Source organism: Gadus macrocephalus, chromosome 21 (assembly GCF_031168955.1).
Source record: "Gadus macrocephalus chromosome 21, ASM3116895v1".
In the NCBI taxonomy this organism is placed as follows: Eukaryota; Metazoa; Chordata; class Actinopteri; order Gadiformes; family Gadidae; genus Gadus; species Gadus macrocephalus.
This window is the reverse complement of record NC_082402.1, coordinates 3,133,610-3,160,787: the sequence shown is the minus strand read 5'-3', so window position 1 is coordinate 3,160,787 and position 27,178 is coordinate 3,133,610. Positions and strand designations below refer to the sequence as shown.

General features: G+C 44.9%; 1 protein-coding gene, 1 long non-coding RNA gene and 1 pseudogene across 14 annotated transcripts; all 3 read left to right on the top strand.

Moving 5' to 3' along the window:
* Window positions 1-592: 592 nt before the first annotated feature.
* Window positions 593-26,325, top strand: LOC132450036 (uncharacterized). 13 transcript variants are annotated; one of them, XR_009523751.1, is made up of 11 exons: window positions 613-1,112; window positions 1,255-1,350; window positions 1,444-1,522; window positions 1,634-1,703; window positions 1,834-1,921; window positions 2,134-2,472; window positions 23,974-24,327; window positions 24,479-24,734; window positions 24,808-24,915; window positions 25,046-25,133; window positions 25,346-26,321. It is a non-coding gene; the product is annotated as an uncharacterized LOC132450036 (long non-coding RNA). The 13 variants fall into 13 exon arrangements; XR_009523748.1 differs by having other exon boundaries at window positions 614-1,112; window positions 1,629-1,703; XR_009523745.1 differs by having other exon boundaries at window positions 615-1,112; window positions 1,255-1,522; window positions 1,596-1,703; ... (1 more) ...; window positions 24,656-24,734; window positions 25,346-26,320.
* LOC132450025 (E3 ubiquitin-protein ligase TRIM39-like) lies at window positions 9,498-11,530 on the top strand (annotated as a pseudogene).
* Window positions 15,302-17,799, top strand: LOC132450024 (E3 ubiquitin-protein ligase TRIM39-like). The gene is made up of 2 exons (XM_060041978.1): window positions 15,302-15,458; window positions 15,544-17,799. Exon 2 carries the CDS (start codon window positions 15,546-15,548, stop codon window positions 17,172-17,174), a length of 1,629 nt encoding a protein of 542 aa, XP_059897961.1. The 5' UTR covers window positions 15,302-15,458; window positions 15,544-15,545; the 3' UTR covers window positions 17,175-17,799.
* Window positions 26,326-27,178: the final 853 nt, after the last annotated feature.

Below are 27,178 nucleotides of genomic sequence, written 5' to 3'. Positions count from 1 at the left end.
ACCTCCACCTCCTCACCCAGAGCCAGACCTCCACCTCCTCACCCAGAGCCAGACCTCCACCTCCTCACCCAGAGCCAGACCTCCACCTCCTCAACCAGAGCCAGACCTCCACCTCCTGTCAGAAGTCCTCCAGAACTGGTCAGTGCTCTGTGTGAGTGGAGTCTTCTCGGCTCAGTTTCAATGCATGGGCTGAACCACTTCTTTAAACGTGTGGACTGCTCTGTCTTCATTCTCAATACGGGATGCTCATGTCTTTTCTAGCCTTGAGTTATACAATAATAGTTAAATTAATTGTGTAACTCTGTTTCGGATGAGTCAAATAAGTTTATTGTTGGGCAAATGCTTATATAAACCTGCTGCTGTAGCTGAAAGGCGTGGCGGAGAGGCTGGGAACCGGAGGCTTGTGGTGCCAGGATGGACCGGAGACTGAGGCTGAAGACCAGTGGCCTGCAGCACAGGACCAGAGGGTAACCGTCACCAAGCTCATCTGAAACACTAAAATCCTCTGTAGTTTAGGTCCGGTTTTGATCCTCTTATGACTTTAAATCTGTGCCAAGCTGTGATTTGAGTTAATTCACATGGGGGTTATATAGGAGTTATATGAGCCATTATTCTTACGAGTGCTGCTACGACCGTAGTGGATGAATTGCTGAACGTGTTGATCTGTAGACGTTGTCTAATTCAAGTGTTTAATTATGTTTAAATTCGTCTTCCATTTTACAAGTGAACCTCAGATGCAGTAGGTGGGGTGTGTTGCGTCCCCAGGTGATTTACTGCTGAGACCAACTGTGTTTGTAACCAGACCAGGAATCCATGGCTGAAGGAGCTGATGGAGGAGCCGTGCTGAAGGCCCTGCCTATTGGAGGAGCTGATGGAGGAGCCGTGCTGAAGGCCCTGCCTGGTGGAGGAGCTGATGGAGACCCTGCCTGGGGGAGGAGCTGATGGAGGCCCTGCCTGCTGGAGGAGCTGATGGAGGAGCCGTGCTGAAGGCCCTGCCTGGGGGAGGAGCTGATGGAGGCCCTTCCTGATGGAGGCCCTGCCTGGTGGAGGCCCTGCCTGGTGGAGGAGCTCGTGGAGGTTCTGCCTGGTGGAGACCCTGCCTGGTAGAGGATGTCTGTCGTGAGGTAGATGGAGCCTGACTCTGAAGTGATCATCTCACTCACTGCCACTTCTCGTAGAAAACTGCTACCACAAACTACCGGTGTTTGGTATATTAACAGACAACTACATCTGCTTTACCACATGTTGAAGCAGGACTTTCGCTGTTCCAGGACTCGTCCGAGGAGAGTTGATGGTTGAGCTGAGACGCTGGAGGACGACTAGGAATCGACCAACAAGGATTCCTCATAAGTTTGCATTTACTTAACATTGTTGACTTAAAGGGCAAAATACAGCGGTTACTTTGACATGCGTTAACAAACTACCGCTGTGTTTTCTTACTAGAACGTGTTTCTGGAGCGGAGGCGAGCTGGCAGGGGAGCCGTGAATCTGGAGGATGACCATCACTCTACCAACATGGATTGTAAGTTTGCATTAACCTAACAAAGTGGAAATAAAGGGCTTAAAAATAAGACAAACTACATGTTTGGTACCAGACGTTGGGGCCAGACTTGCGCTGTTTGTTCCAGACCAGGCCTCTGAGGAGAGCTGATGGAGGAGCCAAGACTCTGGAGGACGACATCACTCTACCAACAAGGATCCTCGTAAGTTTGCATAAAGTAAACGGAGTGGACTTGTTGTAACGAGGATTAGTTTGTCCAGTACAAGTTAAGGCATACTACTGTGGTTGGTTACCAGACAAAATACAGCTGCTACTTTGTTACTTGTAACCAGACCAGGAATCTGGAGGACTGACGGAGAAGCTGTACATCTGGAAGGCAAATCCTGAGGACAACCAGGACTCTACCATCAAGGATTCCTCGTAAGTTTGCATCATCTGTACATGGTGGACCGGGTCGGGAGTTAAACTCTCAGACCAATGGTGCCGGGTTCAAGTCCTCTGAATACAGTGATGCGTCCTTGAGCAAGGAGCCCTAAAGCCTGCCTGCTCCTTAATGACGGCTCTTTGGTTCAGATAATGTTGCAATCTTTTGAATATTGAACCTAATCCATGTCCTTGTTTGGTCCGGGCAGACACACCTGAGCTGAACCCCACCTGATCCTGTTTGGTCGGGGGCAGACACACCTGAGCTGAACCCCACCTGATCCTGTTTGGTCGGGGGCAGACACACCTGAGCTGAACCCCACCTGATCCTGTTTGGTCGGGGGCAGACACACCTGAGCTGAACCTCCCCTGATCCTGTTTGGTCGGGGGCAGACACACCCCAGCTGAACCCCACCTGATCCTGACACCCTGCTGGTCCCGTCTCCTCAGTTCATCTGAGCCTCGTCCTCAGAAGACCTGCTGAGCTCAGCGGTCTGAGGCTGATGGATCAATGACCTCCAGTGGGAGTGATCTTCTTGACCCCACATGTACCTGTGTGCTTCCACACGCCTTTCCCTCACTACTTCACTAACCTCACTACTTCCCTAACCTCACTACTTTCCTATCCTTCCCCTTCTTCTTCCTTTTCCGTGGTTCGAACCTTTACTCTGAAGGAGTGTCTTCCTGCCCTCAGTGGGTTCAGCGTTGGGGTTGAGAGTCAGGGTTCAGAGTCAGGGACAGCTGGTCAGGGAGGACTGGTTTTAAACAAACCTCTTCACTTGCTTTCTGAAAAGCAACATTTTGAAATGTTTCATTTGGGAAAATGTTTTCCTCTGCTTTCCTTTAGAAAAACATGTATAAAACTTCTGTCAAGTGTTTTTGTTTATATATTAAAATCCTACATTGATTTCTGCATGTTTGGTGCGGTTCATTTAATTGTCTTTTAACTTGGTTAATGTCAAGCTAAACTCCTGCAATACATTGAATTTACATGATGAATGTTATTCAGCATTGTTCCACATAATCCATTTTGCAAAAATATAAAACATTGAATGTACATACTGCCGTAGGCGTCGATTACGGGGGGGGGGGGGGGGACATTTCCCCCCCCCCCCCCACTATTTGTAATAAGAATTTTGTCCCCACCACTTTTAAAAATGCGCAAACCAATTGCGACTGAAAAAATCCCCACATACTCAACCGAAATCGTCAAGTCTAAAATCATGCGATAGGCGCGCACAAAGACATCATTTATTAGATGGGCCTACCTAATAAACCGTTGGAACACACAAGACCGGAACCCATAGCAACGCCTGTAAACAAACCCCGACTCCCGAGAAGCCCAATCCCTATGAGCTCCCCGCGCTACGGCCATCCGGAGGCGCACAGAGCTTTTGGCCGTGATATTATATATACAATTATATATTGTATATGTGCCGCGTTTCCACTGCAGGGTGCGGAACGGATCGGATCGCAAAGGTGCGGTAGGGAGGGGGCGGTATAGCCCTGCTCAGTTCCGAGGTCGCGTTTCCACTGCCGACAGTACCCTTTGTGGTAGGCCGGATGTCGATCGCCGCGGCTGCTACGTAAACATCGTAAACAACGTCTTCCTCCCCAAGAATGCAGACTAACCACCTCCTTGTTTGCCCAAACAAGCGTTTTACGTGACATGTTAATGGTAAAGTATCATACCTCGAGGCTACTGTTTGTTTGTTTTTTATCCCTGCGTCACCCGGAAGTGATGATTCTGTCGACCAATCAACGGAGGGGGTGTGTGGCTAGAATTTCCCGGGACCCTTTCAGGCATCTGGTCTCGTTTTCTGTACCCCAACGGAGGAGTCCTGAAAACGGGCCAAAATGGGTACGGCTAAGTCCGGGTCACGCCCACTTTTAGCAGTGGAAACGCGACCCGATCCGCACCTATCCGATCCGTTCCGCACCCTGCAGTGGAAACGCACCAATAGAGCTCCGAGAGTCGCAAACGGCAACAATCACTTTCTCCTCCATGCTGCAGTTCACCCCGGACTGCACTGCACTGAGTTTGACGGTTGAACGCTGATTGGCTGTTACGTTACACATGTCACTCAGTGGCCATGCTGTTGAACTCTGATTGGCTGTCATCACGCGAAATTCGTGTCAAAGTTGAAAGATTTAAACTCGACCGAATTTGTCGCGCCACAAATCCTTGTGAACGCGCTCGCCTGTGCACGGCGAAAGTGCCAAAATTGACATTTTTATTCAGAAAATAGCCGGTCCTTTTGCTTCCTATAAAAAGCATGTTTGTGACACTGGATAACGATATGGATACATCGTCTAGCCTGCATGTGGAGGGCCACATAAGGTAAGAACGTAAGGTAAGAACGTTGGTTTACGTAAACTTTGCTGCTGGTTCTGTTTGCTTTTGATGACCTGGCTAAAGGTTACCCATGGTCCTAAGCGATTGTGATCTGATTCTGGTTGGTGCTCCAGCTAGTATGCATTGTATACATAGATTGCAGCTAGTAGCAGCTACACACGGTGCGATTGCTATGCCAATGTGGTTATAGTTGTTTTGTCTTGTCTGATTGAGATATGTGACGACTTGGAGCCTGGTAGGCCTATCCTGACATAAATATGTTCTTGCATAACCTGTGATTATCCTAAACTGTAGGGGATTTTATTCGCGGGCAATTTGCTTATGATGTTGTAACGATTGGTCCTTCGCAACTGTTTACTGGTGGTCAGGATTTGGCAGATGCAATTCTCCTCTGGGCGCTTGTTTTTTTCTTCTTTTTTTAATGCAGCATAACGTATGCTACCAGCAGCCCTTGCTCGTCTTCAAAAGGCTGATGCTCAGTACCTCGTTTCATTTCGTACCCCCTTTACAGTCTGGCATTGTTTGTCTGGTAAACTTTGTTGATGTCAAGATAAGTGTCAAATTGCCAACACTGTTCTTTGTCCTGTGTGTATTAGTATTACATATCCCGAGCCGATACCCTGGTGTTTCCAACGCCGTTCTGCAAAACAAGCCAAAACACAAACTGTGGTTTTCAACTTATATTGTTCGAATAGGATTTTCAACACCTGACAATACACTGTAGAGCATATTGTAATGCAGCATTGAATGGATGAATAGCTTACATAAGGGTACCCAGCACTTTTCAAACCACACTCAAGCTTATGGTTATTGTCCCCACCACTTCTAAAAACAAACTGACGCCCTTGCCCGCAATACCGTTATAAACAATAGTCTATCAACATATGAATTGTGAATTTTCGAGGTAAACCTCTTTTTAATTCAGCCGAATTAACTTTCGCATGGAGGCAACAAAACAAGTGCTTGTTGTCTCAGACTGAAGGTGAACTCGTCGGTTCGTCTGCCCTACCCCGAGTCACATGACTCGGTGGTTTTATGAGGTTAAAGTCTGTGAGGCAAGCCTTTTTTAATTGCCAGTGTTAACTCAAAGTTAAATAACAACCATAATAGCACATGTTATCTGAGCACACATTGCTCTTAATCACAGAATGCACGAGTCACCACGAAATAATGAACATTTCTTGCTTTCCCGCGGGGCTCACTGTTTCATGTCTCTTGAAGGTTGAACATATTTTAATGCTGCAAGGAAGAGAACACACAGTGAATATGAGGTAGCCTAGACAGTTCATGAATGTTCCCACATTCAGGTTGAAACGTCAGGGAACTGTGTGTCCGTGGGGGCGGAGCCAGGTGTTAGGGGAGGAGCCAGGTGTTAGGGGCGGAGCCAAATGTAAGGGGATGAGAGGAGAGAATGTCTTGCTCACGAAACAAAACTTAACATTCCTAGTAACCAAAGCCAACCGACAAGGAAGCAGTTCTCTCTTTCAGGAGTAAAATAAAACACAGTTTGGAACAAATTGTCTGACAGACAGAAAACATAAAAAGGTAAAGCAGCACAAGATATGGAATTGATGGAATTAGAAATACAAAACTGCTCAATACATAAACCTTATTGTCTGTGTCTAGGAATGGCCTCTGCTAACACTTCCTGGTCTGAGGAGGACTTTTCATGTTCCATCTGTCTGGATGTGTTCAGCAGCCCGGTTACCACACCGTGTGGACACAACTTCTGCAGAACCTGTATTACAAAGTTCTGGGATGAACAAGTCAAGTACAAATGTCCTGTTTGCAACCAGATTTTCGACACAAAACCTGATCCACAGGTCAATACCCTCTTATCAGAGCTGGCTGCTCAGTTTAGAACAACCGTACGAGTTAAAGAGCAGCCTTGTGTTGAACCAGCAGAAGTTCCCTGTGACGTCTGTACTGGGACCCAGCAGAAGGCTGTGAAGTCCTGCCTAGAGTGTCTTATCTCTTTCTGCCAAACCCACCTGGAGCCTCATCAGAGAGTAGCAGTCCTGAAGAAACATCGGCTGGTCGAGCCTATGGACCGTCTGGAAGACAGGATGTGTAAGAAACACAACCGACTTCTGGAGCTCTTCTGCCAGACTGAAGAGGTGTGTGTGTGTCTGTTTTGCACAGTGACAGACCACAAGTCCCATCCTGTTGTACCTCTGAAGGAGGAATATGAAGTGAAGACGGCCCAGCTGGGGAAGATAGAGGCTGACGTTCCACAGATGATCCAGGAGAGGAAACAAAAAACCAAGACGCACTTACGCTAGAGCGGACCTTCTGGAGCTTCAACTCGCGTTGGCTGGGGCATGTGACAAGGATGCCCTACAACCGTCTGCCCCGCCGAGTGTTATATGGCCAGCTACACCAAGGCCAGCGCTCTGCTGGAGGTCCAAAGAAACGCTTTAAAGACCAGATGAAAGTGGCGCTTAAAAAGTGCAAAATAAAACCTGGAGACCTGGAGAACATGGCTGCTGACCGCAACACCTGGCGGCAGCTGTGTCTAGATGGGACCAATACATTGGAGGAAGAAAGGACTGCCAGAAGACATCAAAGAAGGCTCAGGAGAAACACACCCACACCCATGACTGCCAGCAACACCAATACCATGCAGTGTTTCCCCAACGTTCACACAGCAGCGGCGCGCCGCCGCTGCTGAATTTTCTCCGCCGCTGCAATAAAAATCCTTCTCCTATTTTATTTATTTTTTTACGTAGCTCCTTTTAGAAAATGTACAGCGCGTAACGTCAATTGCGCAGCACGCGGCACATCGTCACGTAACTAACATCTAAAGAAAAATACACAGCGAGTGTGGCAGTTGTTGGCAGTAGGCTACCCTACACGGTTGCAAAGTTACATTGATTCTAGCAGTAGCGAGTGAAGCGGAAGATCGAAGAAAGAAGGAAAGAGAGAGACAGACAGAGAGAGAGAGAGGCAGACAGAGAGAGAGAGAGAGAAAGTCAGTTGCTAAAATGTGTCGCTACATGACCACCAGTGTTAAAAACCCTCTGAGCCCAATCATTTTATTGTATCTATAAACCGCAACCTCCGTGCCGTTTTTCCTCTAGTATTTGTGTGTGTGTGTGTGTGTGTGTGTGTGTGTGTGTGTGTGTGTGTGTGTGTGTGTGTGTGTGTAGGCCTATGTGTGTGTGTGCGTGTTGTCGCTCTTTTTGGGATCACTCATAGCCTTTACAGGAGCTTATATCCAGTCAGGAATTTATAGCCTAGGTATTTTCGGGAACTTTGAAAAATGAATCCATACTGTTAGATCCGATGTTGTTCTTTATTGCCATATAAAATCCGTTTTCATCGCGTATTTTAGTTAGGGATTTATGCTAATCGCCTGTAAGCATGTGGTCATTAGCATAAATGCAGGGAAAAAACCTAAGGACTTCTTAAAAGATCATGAATAGTTTCTAGTATGTATGACTTATATTTATTTTGTAATTTTCTCATCACTTTTTGACTCCCAAGACTAAGAAGAAGTGTTTTAAGCAATAACAAGCTTATCATCGCTCTCTTGTCCTCTTCCCCTGACTCTCACTGTCTCACAAAGGAGCTGAGCTCACCTGAGGTCTATTTGTAGTGCTAAGGCTCACACTGATTGGTATTCAATTAGCTTTATTTTTTATGTGTGTGAGTCTGTGTTCTTTTCAAATTTTAGTTAGGTTTATAATTTAAAAAGATGTGTTTGGCCCATTATTGCAGGAGATTTCATTTTTGAACAGTGTCTTATGTAAAAAATAGTTATGCTTTCGGCATAGCAACCATGTTTAGTGTTTAAGCATTAGGCAAAAATCTGTAAATAAATTGTGCAAATTATATTTGCGTTGTGGCATTTTTAGTTTAAATATTACTATACAAAAATATAAAAATCTGTAAATGAAGACACAAAAGGCAAAGTTACAACACCAATAATCCCATCTACAGTAATACACAGGACTGTTTGAATAGGATTTAAGTGCATATTCTCCTCTCAAAGTGCACCAGATTCATGCATTCCAATGTAAAGGGTACAAAAAAAATTCGGCCGGGGGGGCATGGCCCCGGACCCCCCTAGAGGGATCGGGGACCACACCACCACTGCTGAAAAAAATCCTGCGGGAAACACTGCCATGTATACATGCCCTACCTGCAACAGAGCCTGTGGATCCAGGATTGGGCTATTTAGCCATCAGAGAACTCACCGGTAAAAGACAAAGATGGACGTCATCATCGGACTCGATGGACAACAAAAGATATAGAGTGTGTGTGTGTGTGTGTGTGTGTGTGTGTGTGTGTGTGAGCGGCTGTGTGTGTAGTTGTGAGAGAGTTCAACTCCCAGCTGAAAGGTACTGTGTTTGATCCCCAATGTCTGCAGCCTGTATTATCCGATAGAGCAAGATGCCCCCTAACCCTCCCTGATCCATTCCCACATATATCCTTAAACACTGTCTAACCCCTCCCTGATCCATTACCACATATATCCTTAAACACTGTCTAACCCTCCCTGATCCATTACCACATATATCCTTAAACACTATCTAACCCCTCCCTGATCCATGCAATTTGTATTCACATATCCAACACAGGGATGGTTTTTATTTATGAGGGCAGGCGGTCGGTCTTCCCTACGTGTCGCTGATCCTCGCGATCCCCACCATACTGTTACAAACAATACAGTCTATCAACTTATGAATTGTGTATTTTCAAGGTAAACCTTTCTTAAATTCAGCCGAATTAACTTTCGCATGGAGGCACCAAAACAAGTGCTTGTTGTCTCTGACGGAAGGTGAACTCGTCGGTCTGGTTCGTCTGCCCTACCCTTAGTCACCTGACTCGGCGGTTAATAGCACAACCATAATAGCACATGTTATCTGGGCACACATTGAGAGGGTTGTTTTACAAAGACTGTGGTGAAAATATCAGCCACAGTTTAACTAAAGTCAAATGTAATTGCATAGCTCTTGATCACAGTTTGGCACAAATCACTACGAAATAATCAACCTTTCTAGTTTTCCCGGGGTATTTCCTGTCTTTTAAAGGTTGAACATATTTTAATGCTGCAAAGAAGAGAACACAGAGCGTATATGAGTTAGCCTAGACAGTTCATGATGATTAGGCCCACATTCAGGTTGAGACGTCAGGAACCGTGTGTCCGTTGGGGCGGAACCAGGGGTTAGGGGAGGAGCCAGGGGTTAGGGGCGGAGCCAAGTGTAAGGGGAGGAGCGGAGAGGATGTCTTGTTCAGGTAACGAAACTTAACATTCAGAGTAACCAAAGCCAACAGACGTGAAAGAAGTTCTCTCTTTCAGGAGGAAAATAAAACACATTTTGGAACAAATTGTCAGAAACCACAACAAGGTGAGTAAAGCAGCACAAGATAAGGAATTGATGGAAATATAAAATTGCTCAATATATAAACCTTATCGTCTGTGTCTAGGAATGGCCTCTGCTAACACTTCCTGGTCTGAGGAGGACTTTTCATGTTCCATCTGTCTGGACGTGTTCAGCAGCCCGGTTACCACACCGTGTGGACACAACTTCTGCAGAACCTGTATTACAAAGTTCTGGGATGAACAAGTCAAGTACAAATGTCCTGTTTGCAACCAGATTTTCGACAAAAAACCTGATCCACGGGTCAACACCCTCTTATCAGAGCTGGCTGCTCAGTTTAGAACAACCGTACGAGTTAAAGAGCAGCCTTGTGTTGAACCAGCAGAAGTTCCCTGTGACGTCTGTACTGGGACCCAGCAGAAGGCTGTGAAGTCCTGCCTGGTGTGTTTCACCTCTTACTGCCAAACCCACCTGGAGCCACATCAGAGAGTCACTCGCCTGCAGAAACATCGGCTGGTCGAGCCTATGGACCGTCTGGAAGACAGGATGTGTAAGAAACATGACCGACTTCTGGAGCTCTTCTGCCCGACTGAACAGGTGTGTCTGTGTCAATTCTGCACAGAGACAGACCACAAGTCCCATCCTGTTGTACCTCTAAAGGAGGAATATGAAGTGAAGACGGCCCAGCTGGGGAAGATAGAGGCTGAAGTTCCACAGATGATCCAGGAGAGAAAACAAAAGATTAAGGAGATCAAAGACAGAGTAGAACTGAGCAACAAAGTTGCAGACAGAGAGATAGCCATTGGTGGGCAGGTCTTCACTGCTCTGATAGGCTGTGTTGAAAAGTGCCGGGATGAATTCAACCAAACGGTTCAAGAGGAACTGAAATCCACAGAGAAACAAGCTGAAGACCTCATCAAAGAGCTGGAGCAGGAAATAGAAGATCTGACCAATAGATGCTCAGAGGTGAAGCAGCTCTCACACACTAAAGACCACCTCCACTTCCTCCAGACCTTCAGATCCCTGAAGGATCCTCCACCCACCAGGGACTGGACCACGGTGGAGGTCCATCCTCCGTCATACGTAGGGACCTTGAGGAGATCCCTGGATCAGCTGGAGGAGACACTGAACATGGAGATGAAGAAGCTGTTTGATGATGCTGAACTGAAGAGGGTCCAGCAGTATTAAGTAGATGTGACTCTGGATCCTGATACAGCTCATCCCCTTCTCATCCTGTCTGAGGATGGGAAACAAGTACATGGTGGAGGTGTGAGGAAGGAACTCCCAGACAACCCTAAGAGATTTACAAAGTATGTATTTGTTCTCACGAGGCAGAGCTTCTCCTCAGGGAGATTTTACTTTGAGGTACAGGTTAAAGACAATACTATATGGTGGTTAGGAGTGGTCAGAGAGTCCATCGACAGGAAAGGTAAAACCACGTGGACCCCTGAGACGGGTTACTGGTTTCTTCAATACACCAAGGATAGGTTGATATTTAATGATAACCCTCCTGTCTGTCTCCCTCTGAGAGCTGAGCTCCAGAAGGTGGGGCTGTTTGTTGATTATGATGAGGGTGTGCTCTCCTTCTATGATGTGGAAGCCAGGGTTCATATCTATTCTGCTTCTGGCTGCACCTTCAGTGAGCCCCTCTATCCACTCCTCTGCCCAGGCCGCCATGGTTATGGAGGTAACAACTCTGCCCCCCTGATCATCTCACCTGTCAATCAAACAGACTAGGACCTTTGTTTGATAATAAAACAAAGAAACAACCAAAACAACTAATGTTGTTTGCTGAATTAGAATCTCTACTATGTGAGGTCTGAGAGAACTGCTTTAATGTCGTACTGCTGATATTTAACAAGGAGATGTTCTTTAAGAACATAATCACAGTTGTTGCATCAATTCATTATAAATGTTTTTTTAAAAATAAAGGCACTCATAGGATCAAAGATACGTGCACAACTGTTAACGATCTGTAATATTTGGTACTATTCTTTAGTCATTCTGTTTATGATGCACTTGTAAGTGACTGTTTTTCAGTTATATTAGTTGTTAAAGCATAATGGTAATAAACAACTCAGTCTAACCCACTGAATGTTGTCGTGTGTTCAGCCGGTGATTCATTCTGTTCCTTCAGTCTCAATCCTCCAAGCTGAGCAGATGTTTCTCCAGAGCTCTCTGTTGGTTATCCTAGCAGCACACCTGGAAGGTCCTTCAGCCCCCTGGATCCCAGCAGGTCTCTATGGTGTCCTGCCCCCTGACGTGGGCCCAGTCTTCAGTCCCTCCCTCCGCCTCTTCCTCACCTCACTGGTGGCGTGGTGGACCAGCTCAGACCTCTGGAGACATTGCCTCCCCACAGGTCAACAAAAACTGAATATTTTGAATTATGATGAATAAACTACGTATATGATCGAATGGTTACGCTGATGACAGCTCATGGAACATATATATATATAGTTTGAAGTGTGTGTGTGTGTGTGTGTGTGTGTGTGTGTGTGTGTGTGTGTGTGTGTGTGTGTGTGTGTGTGTGTGTGTGTGTGTGTGTGTGTGTGTGTGTGTGTGTGTGTGGTGAGAGTTCAACTCCCAGTTGAAAGGTACTGTGTTTGATCCCCAATGTCTGCAGCCTGTATTATCCGATAGAGCAAGATGCCCCCTAACCCTCCCTGATCCATTACCACATATATCCTTAAACACTGTCTAACCCCTCCCTGATCCATTACCACATATATCCTTAAACACTGTCTAACCCCTCCCTGATCCATTACCACATATATCCTTAAACACTGTCTAACCCCTCCCTGATTCATTACCACATATATCCTTAAACACTGTCTAACCCCTCCCTGCTCCATTACCACATATATCCTTAAACACTGTCTAACCCCTCCCTGATCCATTACCACATATATCCTTAAACACTGTCTAACCCCTCCCTGATCCATTACCACATATATCCTTAAACACTGTCTAACCCCTCCCTGATCCATTACCACATATATCCTTAAACACTGTCTAACCCCTCCCTGATCCATTACCACATATATCCTTAAACACTGTTTAACCCCTCCCTGATCCATTACCACATATATCCTTAAACACTGTCTAACCCCTCCCTGATCCATTACCACATATATCCTTAAACACTGTCTAACCCCTCCCTGATCCATTACCACATATATCCTTAAACACTGTCTAACCCCTCCTGATCCATTACCACATATATCCTTAAACACTGTCTAACCCCTCCCTGATCCATTACCACATATATCCTTAAACACTGTCTAACCCCTCCCTGATCCATTACCACATATATCCTTAAACACTGTCTAACCCCTCCTGATCCATTACCACATATATCCTTAAACACTGTCTAACCCCTCCCTGATCCATTACCACATATATCCTTAAACACTGTCTAACCCTTCCTGATCCATTGCCACATATATCCTTAAACACTGTCTAACCCCTCCTGATCCATTACCACATATATCCTTAAACACTGTCTAACCCCTCCCTGATCCATTACCACATATATCCTTAAACACTGTCTAACCCCTCCCTGATCCTTGCAATTTGTATTCACTACCCCGAGTCACACTGGCGGACTCAGGGGGGGGCAGGGGGGGGCGACCGCCCCCCCTCGTGGTTCAATGGTTGAAAACGCGTGCAAAAGTGCCCTTCAAGAGTGTCGAAAACGAGAGGAAATGCCTTATTGGCTGCCCTTTTCACGTGCAAAACATGATTAGGTGCCCTATAGGGTGCTGATTCATGCAATAAATTATGATGATGTGCCCTCTAAAACAAGAAAATTCAATGACGTGCCTTAATGAGTGCCCTTATAGTCCCCTTCTGCCCGTCTGGTGCCCTTTTAGTGCCCCCTTTAGTACCCTGATAGTGCCCTTCTGCCCGTCTGGTGCCCTTCTAGTGCCCTGATAGTCCCCTTCTGCCCGTCTGGTTCTTCTAGTGCCCTGATAGTCCCCTTCTGCCCGTCTGGTCCTTCAAGTGCCCTTCTGCCCGTCTGGTTCTTCTAGTGCCCTGATAGTCCCCTTCTGCCCGTCTGGTTCTTCTAGTGCCCTGATAGTGCGCTTCTGCCCATCTGGTGCCCTTCTAGTGCCCTGATAGTCCCCTTCTGCCCGTCTGGTCCTTCTAGTGCCCTGATAGTCCCCTTCTGCCCGTCTGGTTCTTCTAGTGCCCTGATAGTCCCCTTCTGCCCGTCTGGTTCTTCTAGTGCCCTGATAGTGCCCTTCTGCCCGTCTGGTCCTTCTAGCGCCCTTCTAGTGCCCTTCCAGTGCCCTTCTAGTGCCCTGATAGTGCCCTTCTGCTCATCTGGTCCTTATAGTGCCCTTCTAGTGCTCTTCTGCCCGTCTGGTGCCCTTCTAGTGCCCTTCTGCCCGTCTGGTGCCCCCATGGTTGAAAAAGTGTACTAAAGTGCCCTCTATGGTGGTGAAAATGAAAGAAAGTGCCTTATTGGCTGCCCTTTACACGTGAACAAAAATTAATGAGTTCCCTAGGTTGCCCCTGATGATGATAATGATGTGTCCTCTGGAGCAAGAATATGGCAAACCGAAAAAAACATGTTGTGGTTAGCTATTGAGGTGCAGACGTTCCTCCCTTTGGTAGCTGACGAACGGGGAATGCGAGGCGTTGCTTTCATGTGGCGTTGCCATGACAAACAGCTTCATCGAGTGGTATTTAAATCTCCACTGGATAACGAAGCAAAAAGCTGATTAAGAGTATGTCAGTACCCTGCATAATCCGTTTAAAATGTATATACATTTTTTGAGCGTTCAAGATCATTCAAGTGTAGGTCATTTCATGCAAGAGAGACGATAATGGTCAGCTATCACCTCAACATGAAGGAAAACTTCCTTCAATGTTTCCGTAGCTGGCTGTCAGCGGTCAAAGACTGTATGGTAGCGGCACATTGAATTTTCTCCAGTCTAATTTTTACTTAAATGTTAGTAAAGATGAAAGCAGTAAGGCACCTTTCCTTGGCTAAAATGTGAAAGTGCACAATGATGTGAACAACTAATTTTGGTGTTTATAAAGTCGCTAGAATAAGGGGATGTCTTTGAAGCAAAAAAAAAACTGGGGGAGGTCCCCCAGACCCCCCGTTTAAATGATGAGCCAAACTATTCTTTTAGGTGCTACATGGAGATGCAACAAGTGCCCCGAATGGGACCTTCAAGGCAGCGCTTGCTAAGGTTAGTGGATATGACCGTCCAGGCAGCGCTGCCTTTAAGGCTCCGTTGGGGGAACAAAACACCATAAAGTTAGAAATGCCACTCTGTCCGCTGGTGGGGCCCCATGTTGTCCAGAATGTGCCCTTTTTATTTTTTCGCCACAGCCCTTCAAACAGTCTGAGTCCGCCACTGCCTAGTCACATGACTCGGCGGTTAATAGCACAAACATAATAGCACATGTTATCTGGGCACACATTGAGAGGGTTGTTTTATGAAGACTGTGGTTTAATTCAAGTAAAATATAATTGTATAATCAGTCACTAAGAAATAATCAACATTTCTTGTTTTCCCGGGCTCTGTTTCCTGTGTTTTAATGGTTGAACATATTTTAATGTTGCAAAGAAGAGAACACACAGTGAATATGAGGTAGCCTCTAGACAGTTTATGAATGTGCCCACGTTCAGGTTGAGACGTCAGGGAACTGTGTCCGTGGGGGCGGAGCCAGGGGTTAGGGGCGGAGCCAGGGGTTAGGGGCGGAGAGGAGAGGATGTGTCATGTTCAGGAAACGAAACTAAACATTCATAGAAACCAAAGCAAACCGTCGTTTGAGCAGTTCCCTCTTTCAGGAGTAAAATAAAACTTGTCTGACGGACAGAAAACACAACAAGGTGAGTAAAGCAGCACACGATAAGGAACTGATGGAATTAGAAATATAAAGTTGCTCAATACATAAACCTTATCGTCTGTGTCTAGGAATGGCCTCTGCTAACACTTCCTGGTCTGAGGAGGACTTTTCATGTTCCATCTGTCTGGATGTGTTCAGCAGCCCGGTTACCACACCGTGTGGACACAACTTCTGCAGAACCTGTATTACAAAGTTCTGGGATGAACAAGTCAAGTACAAATGTCCTGTTTGCAACCAGATTTTCGACACAAAACCTGATCCACGGGTCAATACCCTCTTATCACAGCTGGCTGCTCAGTTTAGAACAACCGTACGAGTTAAAGAGCAGCCTTGTGTTGAACCAGCAGAAGTTCCCTGTGACTTCTGTACTGGGACCCAGCAGAAGGCTGTGAAGTCCTGCCTAGTGTGTTTCACCTCTTACTGCCAAACCCACCTGGAGCCACATCAGAGAGTCACAGTCCTGAAGGGACATCGGCTGGTCGAGCCTATGGACCGTCTGGAAGACAGGATGTGTAAGAAACACAACCGACTTCTGGAGCTCTTCTGCCAGACTGAACAGGTGTGTGTGTGTCTGTTGTGCACAGTGACAGACCACAAGTCCCACCCTGTTGTACCTCTAAAGGAGGAATATGAAGTGAAGACGGCCCAGCTGGGGAAGATAGAGGCTGAAGTTCCGCAGATGATCCAGGAGAGGAAACAAAAGATTAAGGAGATCAATGACAGAGTAGAACTGAGCAACGAAGATGCAGACAGAGAGATAGTCATTGGTGGGCAGGTCTTCACTGCTCTGATAGGCTGTGTTGAAATGTGCCGGGATGAATTCAACCAAACGGTTCAAGAGAAACTGAAATCCACAGAGAAACAAGCTGAAGACCTCATCAAAGAGCTGGAGCAGGAAATAGAAGATCTGACCAATAGATGCTCAGAGGTGAAGCAGCTCTCACACACTGAAGACCAACTCCACTTCCTCCAGACCTTCAGATCCCTGAAGGATCCTCCACCCACCAGGGACTGGACCACGGTGGAGGTCCGTCCTCCGTCATACGTAGGGACCTTGAGGAGATCCCTGGATGAGCTGGAGGAGACACTGAACATGGAGATGAAGAAGCTGAGTGATGATGCTGTACTGAAGAGGGTCCAGCAGTATGAAGTAGATGTGACTCTGGATCCTGATACAGCTCATCCCCATCTCATCCTGTCTGAGGATGGGAAACAAGTACATGATGGAGGTGTGAGGAAGGTACTCCCAGACAACCCTAAGAGATTTACACAGTATATATTTGTTCTCACGAGGCAGAGCTTCTCCTCACGGAGATTTTACTTTGAGGTCCAGGTTAAAGACAAGACTTATTGGTGGTTAGGAGTGGTCAGAGAGTCCATCGACAGAAAAGGTTGGACCACGTGGACCCCTGAGACGGGTTACTGGACTCTTTACTACAACAAGGATAGGTTTGTATTTAATGATAACCCTGATGTCCGTCTCCCTCTGAGAGCTGAGCTCCAGAAGGTGGGGGTGTTTGTTGATTATGATGAGGGTGTGGTCTCCTTTTATGATGTGGAAGCCAGGGTTCATATCTACTCTGCTACTGGCTGCACCTTCACTGAGCCTCTCTATCCACTCCTCGGCCCAGGTCCCCGTGATTGTGAAGGTAACAACTCTGCCCCCCTGATCATCCCACCTGTCAATCAAACAGACTAGGACCTTTGTTTGATAATAAAACAAAGAAACAACCAAAACAACTAACGTTGTTTACTGAATTATAATCTCTACTATGTGAGATCTGAGAGAACTGCTTTGATGTCGTACTGCTGACATTTAAGGAGGAGATGTTCTTTAAGAACATAATCACAGTTGTTGCATCAACTCATTATAAATGGTTAGATTACAATATATCTTATTCATGTTTCCTCCTGATTTTTTAATACGTTTAATGCAATTACATAGTTACAGTCGAAGTCATGTAGAATATTTTGACATGATTCATTTGTATAATAATGATCCTATAACCCCTTACCTAAAATGTATATTTGTTTAACTTCAGAACACTTTTCTGATTTATTTTATTAAAAAGAAAAGGCAAAAAATGTAATGTGTGGGCCTACATTATCATTACAATTGATCATTTCACTGGAATAGGTACAATCTAGTCCAACAGTGTTTTGTAGAAATAATTTCTCAGTGCGATACAAATATTAAATTAGTTTGTTGACAATATCCTTATTTTGATCAATTTGAGATTGATGGAATGTTTAAAATCACTGAAAAATTGTAAACGTCTTTCATTTTTTAACCAGTAATTGACTTAATCTCCACCATAGAACAACCCTTTGGCCCGGTTTCGGAGACAAGGCTTAAATCAAGACTGGAGTAGGCCTAAGTCAGACTGGTTAATCCTGGCTATTTAAGTGGCTTGCATGAACATGGCATAAATTTGGCTTAGTTAGTCTGAGACTATGGAGTCCTGGAGTAAGCTTAATGAGAACACTTGGTTCAAGCCTCATTAGACTAAGTGGAAGCACAGGCTGTTGGTCCAATTGTGCTCATGAAAACCTGAAATGGAGTATGAAACACCATTGTTGCAGTGAATTTTGAGACAACACAATGGCAGAGGCAAAGAGAATTCGCTCCAAAAATTATAGCGAGCATGAAAAAACACTACTAAAACTAATTGTATCGAACCATCCAGTCATTGAAAGCAAAATCCATACTGCTGCTATTGAACAGAAGAAAATAAGTGCTTGGACTGCAATTGGCAATGCATTCAATGCAAATGAAGATGTCACCACAAGAACAGTACAACAACTGCAGGTGAGTTAATCTTCATTATTAGGCACAAAAATATGTGTTTGTTTCCTGTTGCCTATACCCTGCTTATTTATGGCCTACCCAAATACAATACTCCTGCTGCTTGTAGCATTCACATTGAATGAATATCCTGTTTAAAAGGATAGTAACCTATTTTAAAGGGGCATATGCATGTGAAACATGGTGGTAGAGTAAGATATGTTGCACAAAGGAAAATCCATACCTATATGTGAGGGGGAAAGAAATATCAAATAAAATAATTTCTCCACCATGACCTAAATTATCAGGAGACAAACTTATTTTTATTATGCCTTATCAGTACCAGTATTTCAGATTTCCCATATTACTATTTTTGTGACATCAAAAAAGAAAACGAATGAATGATATCTGCCTTCATAGGTTCTATGGAAGAACATTAAACTGGGATTAAAAAAAGAGAATGCAGCAAGCAGAAGAGAGCGATTTATTACAGGTGGTGGACCACCAATAAAGGACACATGTGATGAATTGGGTGACTTGCTGTCTGGTATAATAGAGCACCAGCAACCTCTGGATGGTATTCCAGACAATGACCATTTGGACAGTGAACATGGAGAACTGAGCACAAATGGTAAATATACCTTAGGAAGTAAATTGGTTACAGGACCATATTAGTTGATTTGAGTTTGTAACAGTGGTATTTTTTTCCAGAGGAAACCAATCAAGAGCCAGTTCACAACGAGCCTGAACCCTCCACATCTGCTATGGCACCCCTGGGAGATGAAGCTGCTACCATCCAACAGAGACCAAAAAAGATAACTATGCATGAAAAGTTAGCCAGAGAATTTCATCACCGTAAAATTGAATATTTAAAAGAAGAACATGAAATGAAAATGAGAATTCTAGAGGTTGAACTGGATATGAAATTGGGAGAGAGGGCTATGCTCCAAAAAAGAATTCTGCATACCAGTAGCCATGGTGAATATGAGGAATTGTGAAAAATAAAAATAAATGTATTGTCATTTGGCATGTGAGTGTGAGTGAGTATTAATCATCACAAACTACATTTTAACCAGCATTGGTTCACTCGTTTAATTTTGCTACATTATTGTAATTTTGTACAGAAACAGTATGCAAGCAAAACTATACCATAATGAATACATTCCATATTTAAATGCTGAAGTGCTGCACTGTCCTCGCTGGTCATTGGCTGCCTCTGCCACCATGGGCACATCTGCATCATCCTGATCTTCCATTGGCAGATCAGGACAGCCATGCTGCTTCAGGTAGTTGTGCAGCACAGCTGTAGCAATGATCACTTTGCAGCATCTTCTTGGCTTGAAATGAAGCGTATTTCGTAAGCACTGGAATCGAGTTTTCCATACTCCAAACATACGCTCGATCATCCCTCTAGTACGGATATGAGCTCTGTTGTACCTTTGCTGCTCAGCTGTTGTGGGATTTAGATGTGGTGTGAATAAATAGTTACTCTGACCATATCCACTATCACCAAGTAGTAGTCCACTATGTTGTCCTCTCTCAAATTGTGCACACAATGAAGAGTTGAGAAAAATCCTTGAATCATGGGTTGCACCTTTCCAACGGGCAACAATGTTTGAAAACTCCAAATTAGGAGTGCATACACCCTGAACATTGATTGAAAAAAAGTTCTTACAATTCCTGTATTCCTCTGCATCAGGAGTTGATGGACACTTGATGGGAACATGACATCCGTCTATACAGCCAATCACTCCTGGGAAGTGCCCATATTCATAGAATTGCACTTTATAGTTGGCTTGCCCAGCAGCATCAGGGAACTTGATGTAAAGACTCCTCAGTTCACAAATGGCACTGCAGACTTTGTGAACTATTCTACATACAGTTGGTTCACTGACACCACACAAATCACCAGTTTCACAATGAAAGATTCCACATGCCAAGAACCTCAAAGTGATCAGAACTTGCAGTTGATTGGACACAGGCCTTCCTCTTTGAGACAGAGAGGAAAGTCTAGGCTCAAGCAAAGTAATTATCTCCAATGCATTTTCCTTGTGCATACGAAAGCGGTCTCGAAAATATATTTCATCAAACTGATTCAATGGATCACTCCTATCCAGCAGTATTCGTCTGGCTGGCCTTTGTCGTGCATGTTGGTCCTCATTTAGATATTCCAAATAGTCCATGCTCCCAAACAATCCAAGCTCAGTTTCACAAACAGTAGCCTAGCCTACTAAGCGGGAGTTAAACCTGCCTCCTTGGCAGATTAGTTTAAACTTCAATTCAGTCCAATTTAGTCCTGGAGTAGCTCTAATGCTCAATTTTGCAATCGGCTTTGTTTAATCCAGAACAGGCTTAATCCACGACTATTTTAAGATACGTCTGTGCAAGTGAATTTCAGTTAAGCCAGCTCAAACAGCATTTTAGTCTGGGACTAGGCTTAAGCCCTGTCTCCGAAACCGGCCCTTTATGTGTTACACACTTAAACAAAGCTCACAGTGCCTACATGTAAAGATTCTCCAGATGTGTGTGACTTTGTACCGTGACTTTGTCTTGTCAGCTTTCCTCTCCTCTCCAACCTCTTCTCCTCCTCTCTCTCTTCTCCTCCTCTCTCTCTCTTCTCCTCCTCTCTCTTCTCCTCCTCTTCTCTCTCCTCTTCTCTCTCCTCTCTCTTCTCATCCTCTCCCTTCTCCTCCTCCTCTCTCTTATCTCTGCAGTCTGTAGCTCATATTGTGTTCATTATTGTCGTACATTACATTACTTATGGTCTAAATAAGTCTCCAAGTGTGTTGTTAGCAGCCTTTCAGAAATAAAGGCACTCATAGGATCAAAGATACGTGCACAACTGTTAAGTATCTGTAATATTTGGTACTATTCTTTAGTCATTCTGTCTATGATGTACTTGTAAGTGACTGTTTTTCAGTTATATTTGTTGTTAAAGCATAATGGTAATAAACAACTCAGTCCAACCCACTGAATGTTGTCGTGTGTTCAGCCGGTGATTCATTCTGTTCCTTCAGTCTCAATCCTCCAAGCTGAGCAGATGTTTCTCCAGAGCTCTCTGTTGGTTATCCTAGCAGCACACCTGGAAGGTCCTTCAGCCCCCTGGATCCCAGCAGGTCTCTATGGGGTCCTGCCCCCTGACGTGGGCCCAGTCTTCAGTCCCTCCCGCCGCCTCTTCCTCACCTCACTGGTGGCGTGGTGGACCAGCTCAGACCTCTGGAGACATTGCCTCCCCACAGGTCAACAAAAACGGAATATTTTGAATTATGATTAATAAAGTATGTATATGATCGAATGGTTACGCTGATGACAGCTCATGGAACATATATATAGTTTGAAGTGAGGTGTGTGTGTGTGTGTGTGTGTGTGTGTGTGTGTGTGTGTGTGTGTGTGTGTGTGTGTGTGGTGAGAGAGGGTATGACTCCCAGTTGAAAGGTACTGTGTTTGATCCCCAATGTCTGCAGCCTGTATTATCCGATAGAGCAAGATGCCCCCTAACCCTCCCTGGTCCATTACCACATATATCCTTAAACACTGTCTAACCCCTCCCTGATCCATTACCACATATATCCTTAAACACTGTCTAACCCATTGGTTCTCAAAGTGCGGCCCGCGGGCCAATGGCGGCCCGCGGAATCATTCCTGGCGGCCCGCAATGACATACATAATTATGTAAGTTATAAAAATTATTATTATTATTATTTTTTTTTAATCAATATTAATTTAAACAAATATAAATAAATATAAAGAGAAAATTCGACTCTCTCTAGCTTTCAATTAAATCCTTTTACATTTTTTTGTTTTAATCCGGCTGTACATTACTTTGAAAGGGTGAACCTCAGTTTCATGATTTAGACCTCACTTGACCTCACTCCCAGAGGTCCACGGTGCGGGTGCAATGTTTTTTTTCACCACTGGGATGCTGACGGCGTTTCCCGCCAAAAAAAAAATTCCTTTGGCGGCCCTCAGTCAAATTTTGGGTTCCTAAATTGGCCCTCAGTTGTCAAAACTTTGAGAACTGAGGGGGGGGGGGGGGGGTGGTGGGTGACGGACGGACGACATCGGTGGGTTCATGTGTTAGCATCGTCGTTGTGTGTGTGTGAGGATGACAGGGAGAACGAGTGCTATGCAGAGATGAATGGACGGAACGATTTTTAGATTTCCAAATCGCGTTATTAAAAAAATATATATATAAAAAAAAATTAAAATTAAAAAAAAAAAAAAAAAAAATTAAAGAAATGACAGAATCAATTCGTGGCGCTCGATGTTGATTCTGTGGCGCCGCGCCACACAATGGTCTATGTATGGGAAACACTGAACTTTAAGTTTGATATTAAATACATACTGAGACATACGTCGTACAATATGTTGATAATTTCCGATGGTTGCGCCGTACTTTTAACCACGTTGAAAGGACTCTCGCTGCGTACAGAAGAGCGTTCTACTTGCGGGCCCATTTCTGACCATCAGTGAAGGCTGAAAATCATTTCAAGGTGGAAGACAATTTGGCATTTCTTCAAGGGAACCCAGCACCTGAATAAGGCTGAGTATATTTGATTTCATATCGATACTGCTTAGTGTTCTTTGGTACTTCAGCTTTTGTACGTTCTAAATATCTGGTGGCATTAATTGCCACAGAAGTAAAACCCTACCAAATGGAATGACTCTAAACAACGACGAGTTACCAACTGGATAATATCAAAGCTAAAATAATGCCCACATGTTACAGTAGAAGATACTATATAACTGTACAAGGTTAAAAAGGTAACATGTAGTTTGTCCCAAGGTGTCTGCCTCCTCACCCAGAGCCAGACCTCCACCTCCTGACCCAGAGCCAGACCTCCACCTCCTCACCCAGAGCCAGACCTCCACCTCCTCACCCAGAGCCAGACCTCCTCAACCAGAGCCAGACCTCCACCTCCTCAACCAGAGCCAGACCTCCACCTCCTCAACCAGAGCCAGACCTCCACCTCCTCAACCAGAGCCAGACCTCCACCTCCTCACCCAGAGCCAGACCTCCACCTCCTGTCAGAAGTCCTCCAGAACAGGTCAGTGCTCTGTGTGAATAGAGTCTTCTCGGCTCAGTTTCAATGCATGGGCTGAACCACTTCTTTAAACGTGTGGACTGCTCTGTCTTCATTCTCAATACGGGATGCTCATGTCTTTTCTTGCCTTGAGTTATACAATAATAGTTAAATTAATTGTGTAACTCGGTTTCGGTTGAGTCAAATAAGCTTATTGTTGGGGCAAATGCTAATATAATCCTGCTGCTGTAGCTGAAAGGCGAGGCTGAGAGGCTGGGGACCGGAGGCTTGTGGTGCCAGGATGGACCGGAGACTGAGGCTGGAGACCAGGGGCCTGCAGCACCGGACCAGAGGGTAACCGTCACCAAGCTCATCTGAAACACTAAAGTCCTCTGTAGTTTAGGTCTGGTTTTGATCCTCTTATGACTTTAAATCTGTGCCAAGCTGTGATTTGAGTTAATTCACATGGAGGTTATATAGGAGTTATATGAGCCATTATTCTTACTAGTGCTGCTACGACCGTAGTGGATGAATTGCTGAACGTGTCGATCTGTAGACGTTGTCTAATTCAAGTCTTTAAATATGTTTAAATTCGTCTTCCATTTTACAAGTGAACCTCAGATACAGGAGGTGGGGTGTGTTGCGTCCCCAGGTGATTTACTGCTGAGACAAACTGTGTTTGTAACCAGACCAGGAATCCATGGCTGAAGGAGCTGATGGAGGAGCCGTGCTGAAGGCCCTGCCTGGTGGAGGAGCTGATGGAGACCCTGCCTGGTGGAGGAGCTGATGGAGGCCCTGCCTGCTGGAGGAGCTGATGGAGGAGCCGTGCTGAAGGCCCTGCCTGGTGGAGGAGCTGATGGAGGCCCTGCCTGGTGGAGGCCCTGCCTGGTGAAGGGGCTGATGGAGGAGGAGCTGGTGGAGGCCCTGCCTGGTGGAGGCCCTGCCTGGTGGAGACCCTGCCTGGTGGAGGCCCTGCCTGGTGAAGGGGCTGATGGAGGAGGAGCTGGTGGAGACCCTGCCTGGTGGAGGATGTCTGTCATGGGGTAGATGGAGCCTGACTCTGAAGTGATCATCTCACTCACTGCCACTTCTCGTAGAAATCTGCTACCACAAACTACCGGCGTTTGGTATATTAACAGACAACTACATCTGCTTTACCACATGTTGAAGCAGGACTTTCGCTGTTTGTTCCAGACCAGGACTCGTCCGAGGAGAGTTGATGGTTGAGCTGAGACGCTGGAGGACGACTAGGAATCGACCAACAAGGATTCCTCATAAGTTTGCATTTACTTAACATTGTTGACTTAAAGGGCAAAATACAGCGGTTACTTTGACATGCGTTAACAAACTACCGCTGTGTTTTCTTACTAGAACGTGTTTCTGGAGCGGAGGCGAGCTGGCAGGGGAGCCGTGAATCTGGAGGATGACCATCACTCTACCAACAAGGATTGTAAGTTTGCATTAACCTAACAAAGTGGAAATAAAGGGCTTAAAAATAAGACAAACTACATGTTTGTTACCAGACGTTGGGGCCAGACTTGCGCTGTTTGTTCCAGACCAGGCCTCTGGGGAGAGCTGATGGAGGAGCCAAGACTCTGGAGGACGACATCACTCTACCAACAAGGATCCTCGTAAGTTTGCATAAAGTAAATGGAGTGGACTTGTTGTAACGAGGATTAGTTTGTCCAGTACAAGTTAAGGCATACTACTGTGGTTGGTTATCAGACAAACTACAGCTGCTACTTTGTTACTTGTAACCAGACCAGGAATCTGGAGGACTGACGGAGAAGCTGTACATCTGGAAGGCAAATCCTGAGGACAACCAGGACTCTACCATCAAGGATTCCTCGTAAGTTTGCATCATCTGTACATGGTGGACCGGGTCGGGAGTTAAACTCTCAGACCAATGGTGCCGGGTTCAAGTCCTCTGAATACAGTGATGCGTCCTTGAGCAAGGAGCCCTAAAGCCTGCCTGCTCCTTAATGACGGCTCTTTGGTTCAGATAATGTTGCAATCTTTTGAATATTGAACCTAATCCATGTCCTTGTTTGGTCCGGGCAGACACACCTGAGCTGAACCCCACCTGATCCTGTTTGGTCGGGGGCAGACACACCTGAGCTGAACCCCACCTGATCCTGACATCCTGCTGGTCCCGTCTCCTCAGTTCATCTGAGCCTCGTCCTCCAGAAGACCTGCTGAGCTCAGCGGTCTGAGGCTGATGGATCAATGACCTCCAGTGGGAGTGATCTTCTTGACCCCACATGTACCCGTGTGCTTCCACACGCCTTTCCTTCACTACTTCACTAACCTCACTACTTCACTAACCTCACTACTTCACTAACCTCACTACTTCCCTATCCTTCCCCTTCTTCTTCCTTCTCCGTGGTTCGAACCTTTACTCTGAAGGAGTGTCTTCTTGAACCTTTACTCTGAAGGAGTGTCTTCCTGCCCTCAGAGGGTTCAGCGTTAGGGTTGAGAGTCAGGGTTTAGAGTCAGGGACAGAGCTGGTCAGGGAGGTCTGGTTTTAAACAAACCTCTTCACTTGCTTTCTGAATGGTGACATTTTGAAATGTTTCATTTGGGAAAATGTTTTCCTCTGCTTTCCTTTAGAAAAACATGTATTGAACTTCTGTCAAGTGTTTTTGTTTATGTATTAAAATCCTACATTGACTGTTTGGTGCGGTTCATTTAATTGTCCATAAACTTGGTTAATGTCAAGCTAAACTCCTGCAATACATTGAATTTACATGATGAATGTTATTCAGCATTGTTCACATAATCCATTTTGTAAAAATATAAAATATCCAATGTACATACTGCCCTCGCAGGCCATTCTCTGCTACAACACGTTCAAACATCAACTCGGTCTAACATCAATGTACTATTATGGAAGCATACATGTCGCAAAATTCAAATGGCAATGCGATTTGCAATTCAATAAGTCATTACATTATGCAATTGAATTTGTAAATATGTTATTCAAAGTGTATTTTAATATGCAAAGTGACAGTGTAATGAATAAAATTAAGTTGTAACAATAAAATATAACATTTTGTAAATTTTTCTGAGTTCCTTGATTCAAATTGTAAAGCTATAGGGTCCCTGTGATTGCAATGCTCTTCGCCACGCTCCGTGTGTTGCGAAATTCAAATTACATTTCAATCCGCAAAACGTTTTGCAAAATATTATGCAAAACACTCGGGCACTTTATTTCCTAGTGTGTTTTATTATTGGGTCTTTATTTTCAAGCGAATCGACTGGATTGTTTTAGGTAAAAATATGTATTTTACCAACAACACTGTGCATCAAGTAAACAGTTGCCGTTTATTTGAAATTGATACCGGTGAGAAGTTATCAAAGAAGATGTGAGTTAATGGAAATGAATATATTCTGCTTTATATAGACTATTATTTTCATGCTCGAATAAATAGGCTACCTCATTGGACTAGGCCTACATATTTGTAGTGCTAACATCAGTCCTCAATAACTTCTTCTTTACACATAGAATGGTGAACAGGTTTATCCGGGTTAATTAGAGTCTGTCGTCGTGGTTTTACCACTCCGCCCATTACCAACATAATCTGAACTTTTATCTGTATTCGGGAGATGCTTCAAGAACCACCTCCAGAGGTCAACCTCGTTCACCCCGTGTCTCTGAATAAACCACCTTTTGAACATTTACCACTCCGATTCATACCTACCGCGAAACAACGATTCCACACAATATCAGAATTACATCAGTGTAGAACCTTATTGATTTCAGATGTTTCTGTTCAGTTCATGCATTTTATTTGCTATTGGTTCATTGTTTCCATGGTTCAGGAATTCTGGAATTAAAGCATAGCACACGGCTTAGCCTGAATTTTAGACTTGGTTCTTTGATGCGCAAATAGT

What these genes read in the sequence shown, in the direction of transcription:
- LOC132450024 (XM_060041978.1), top strand. Translation starts at nt 15,546, where the DNA reads ATGGCCTCTGCTAACACTTCCTGGTCTGAGGAGGACTTTTCATGTTCC.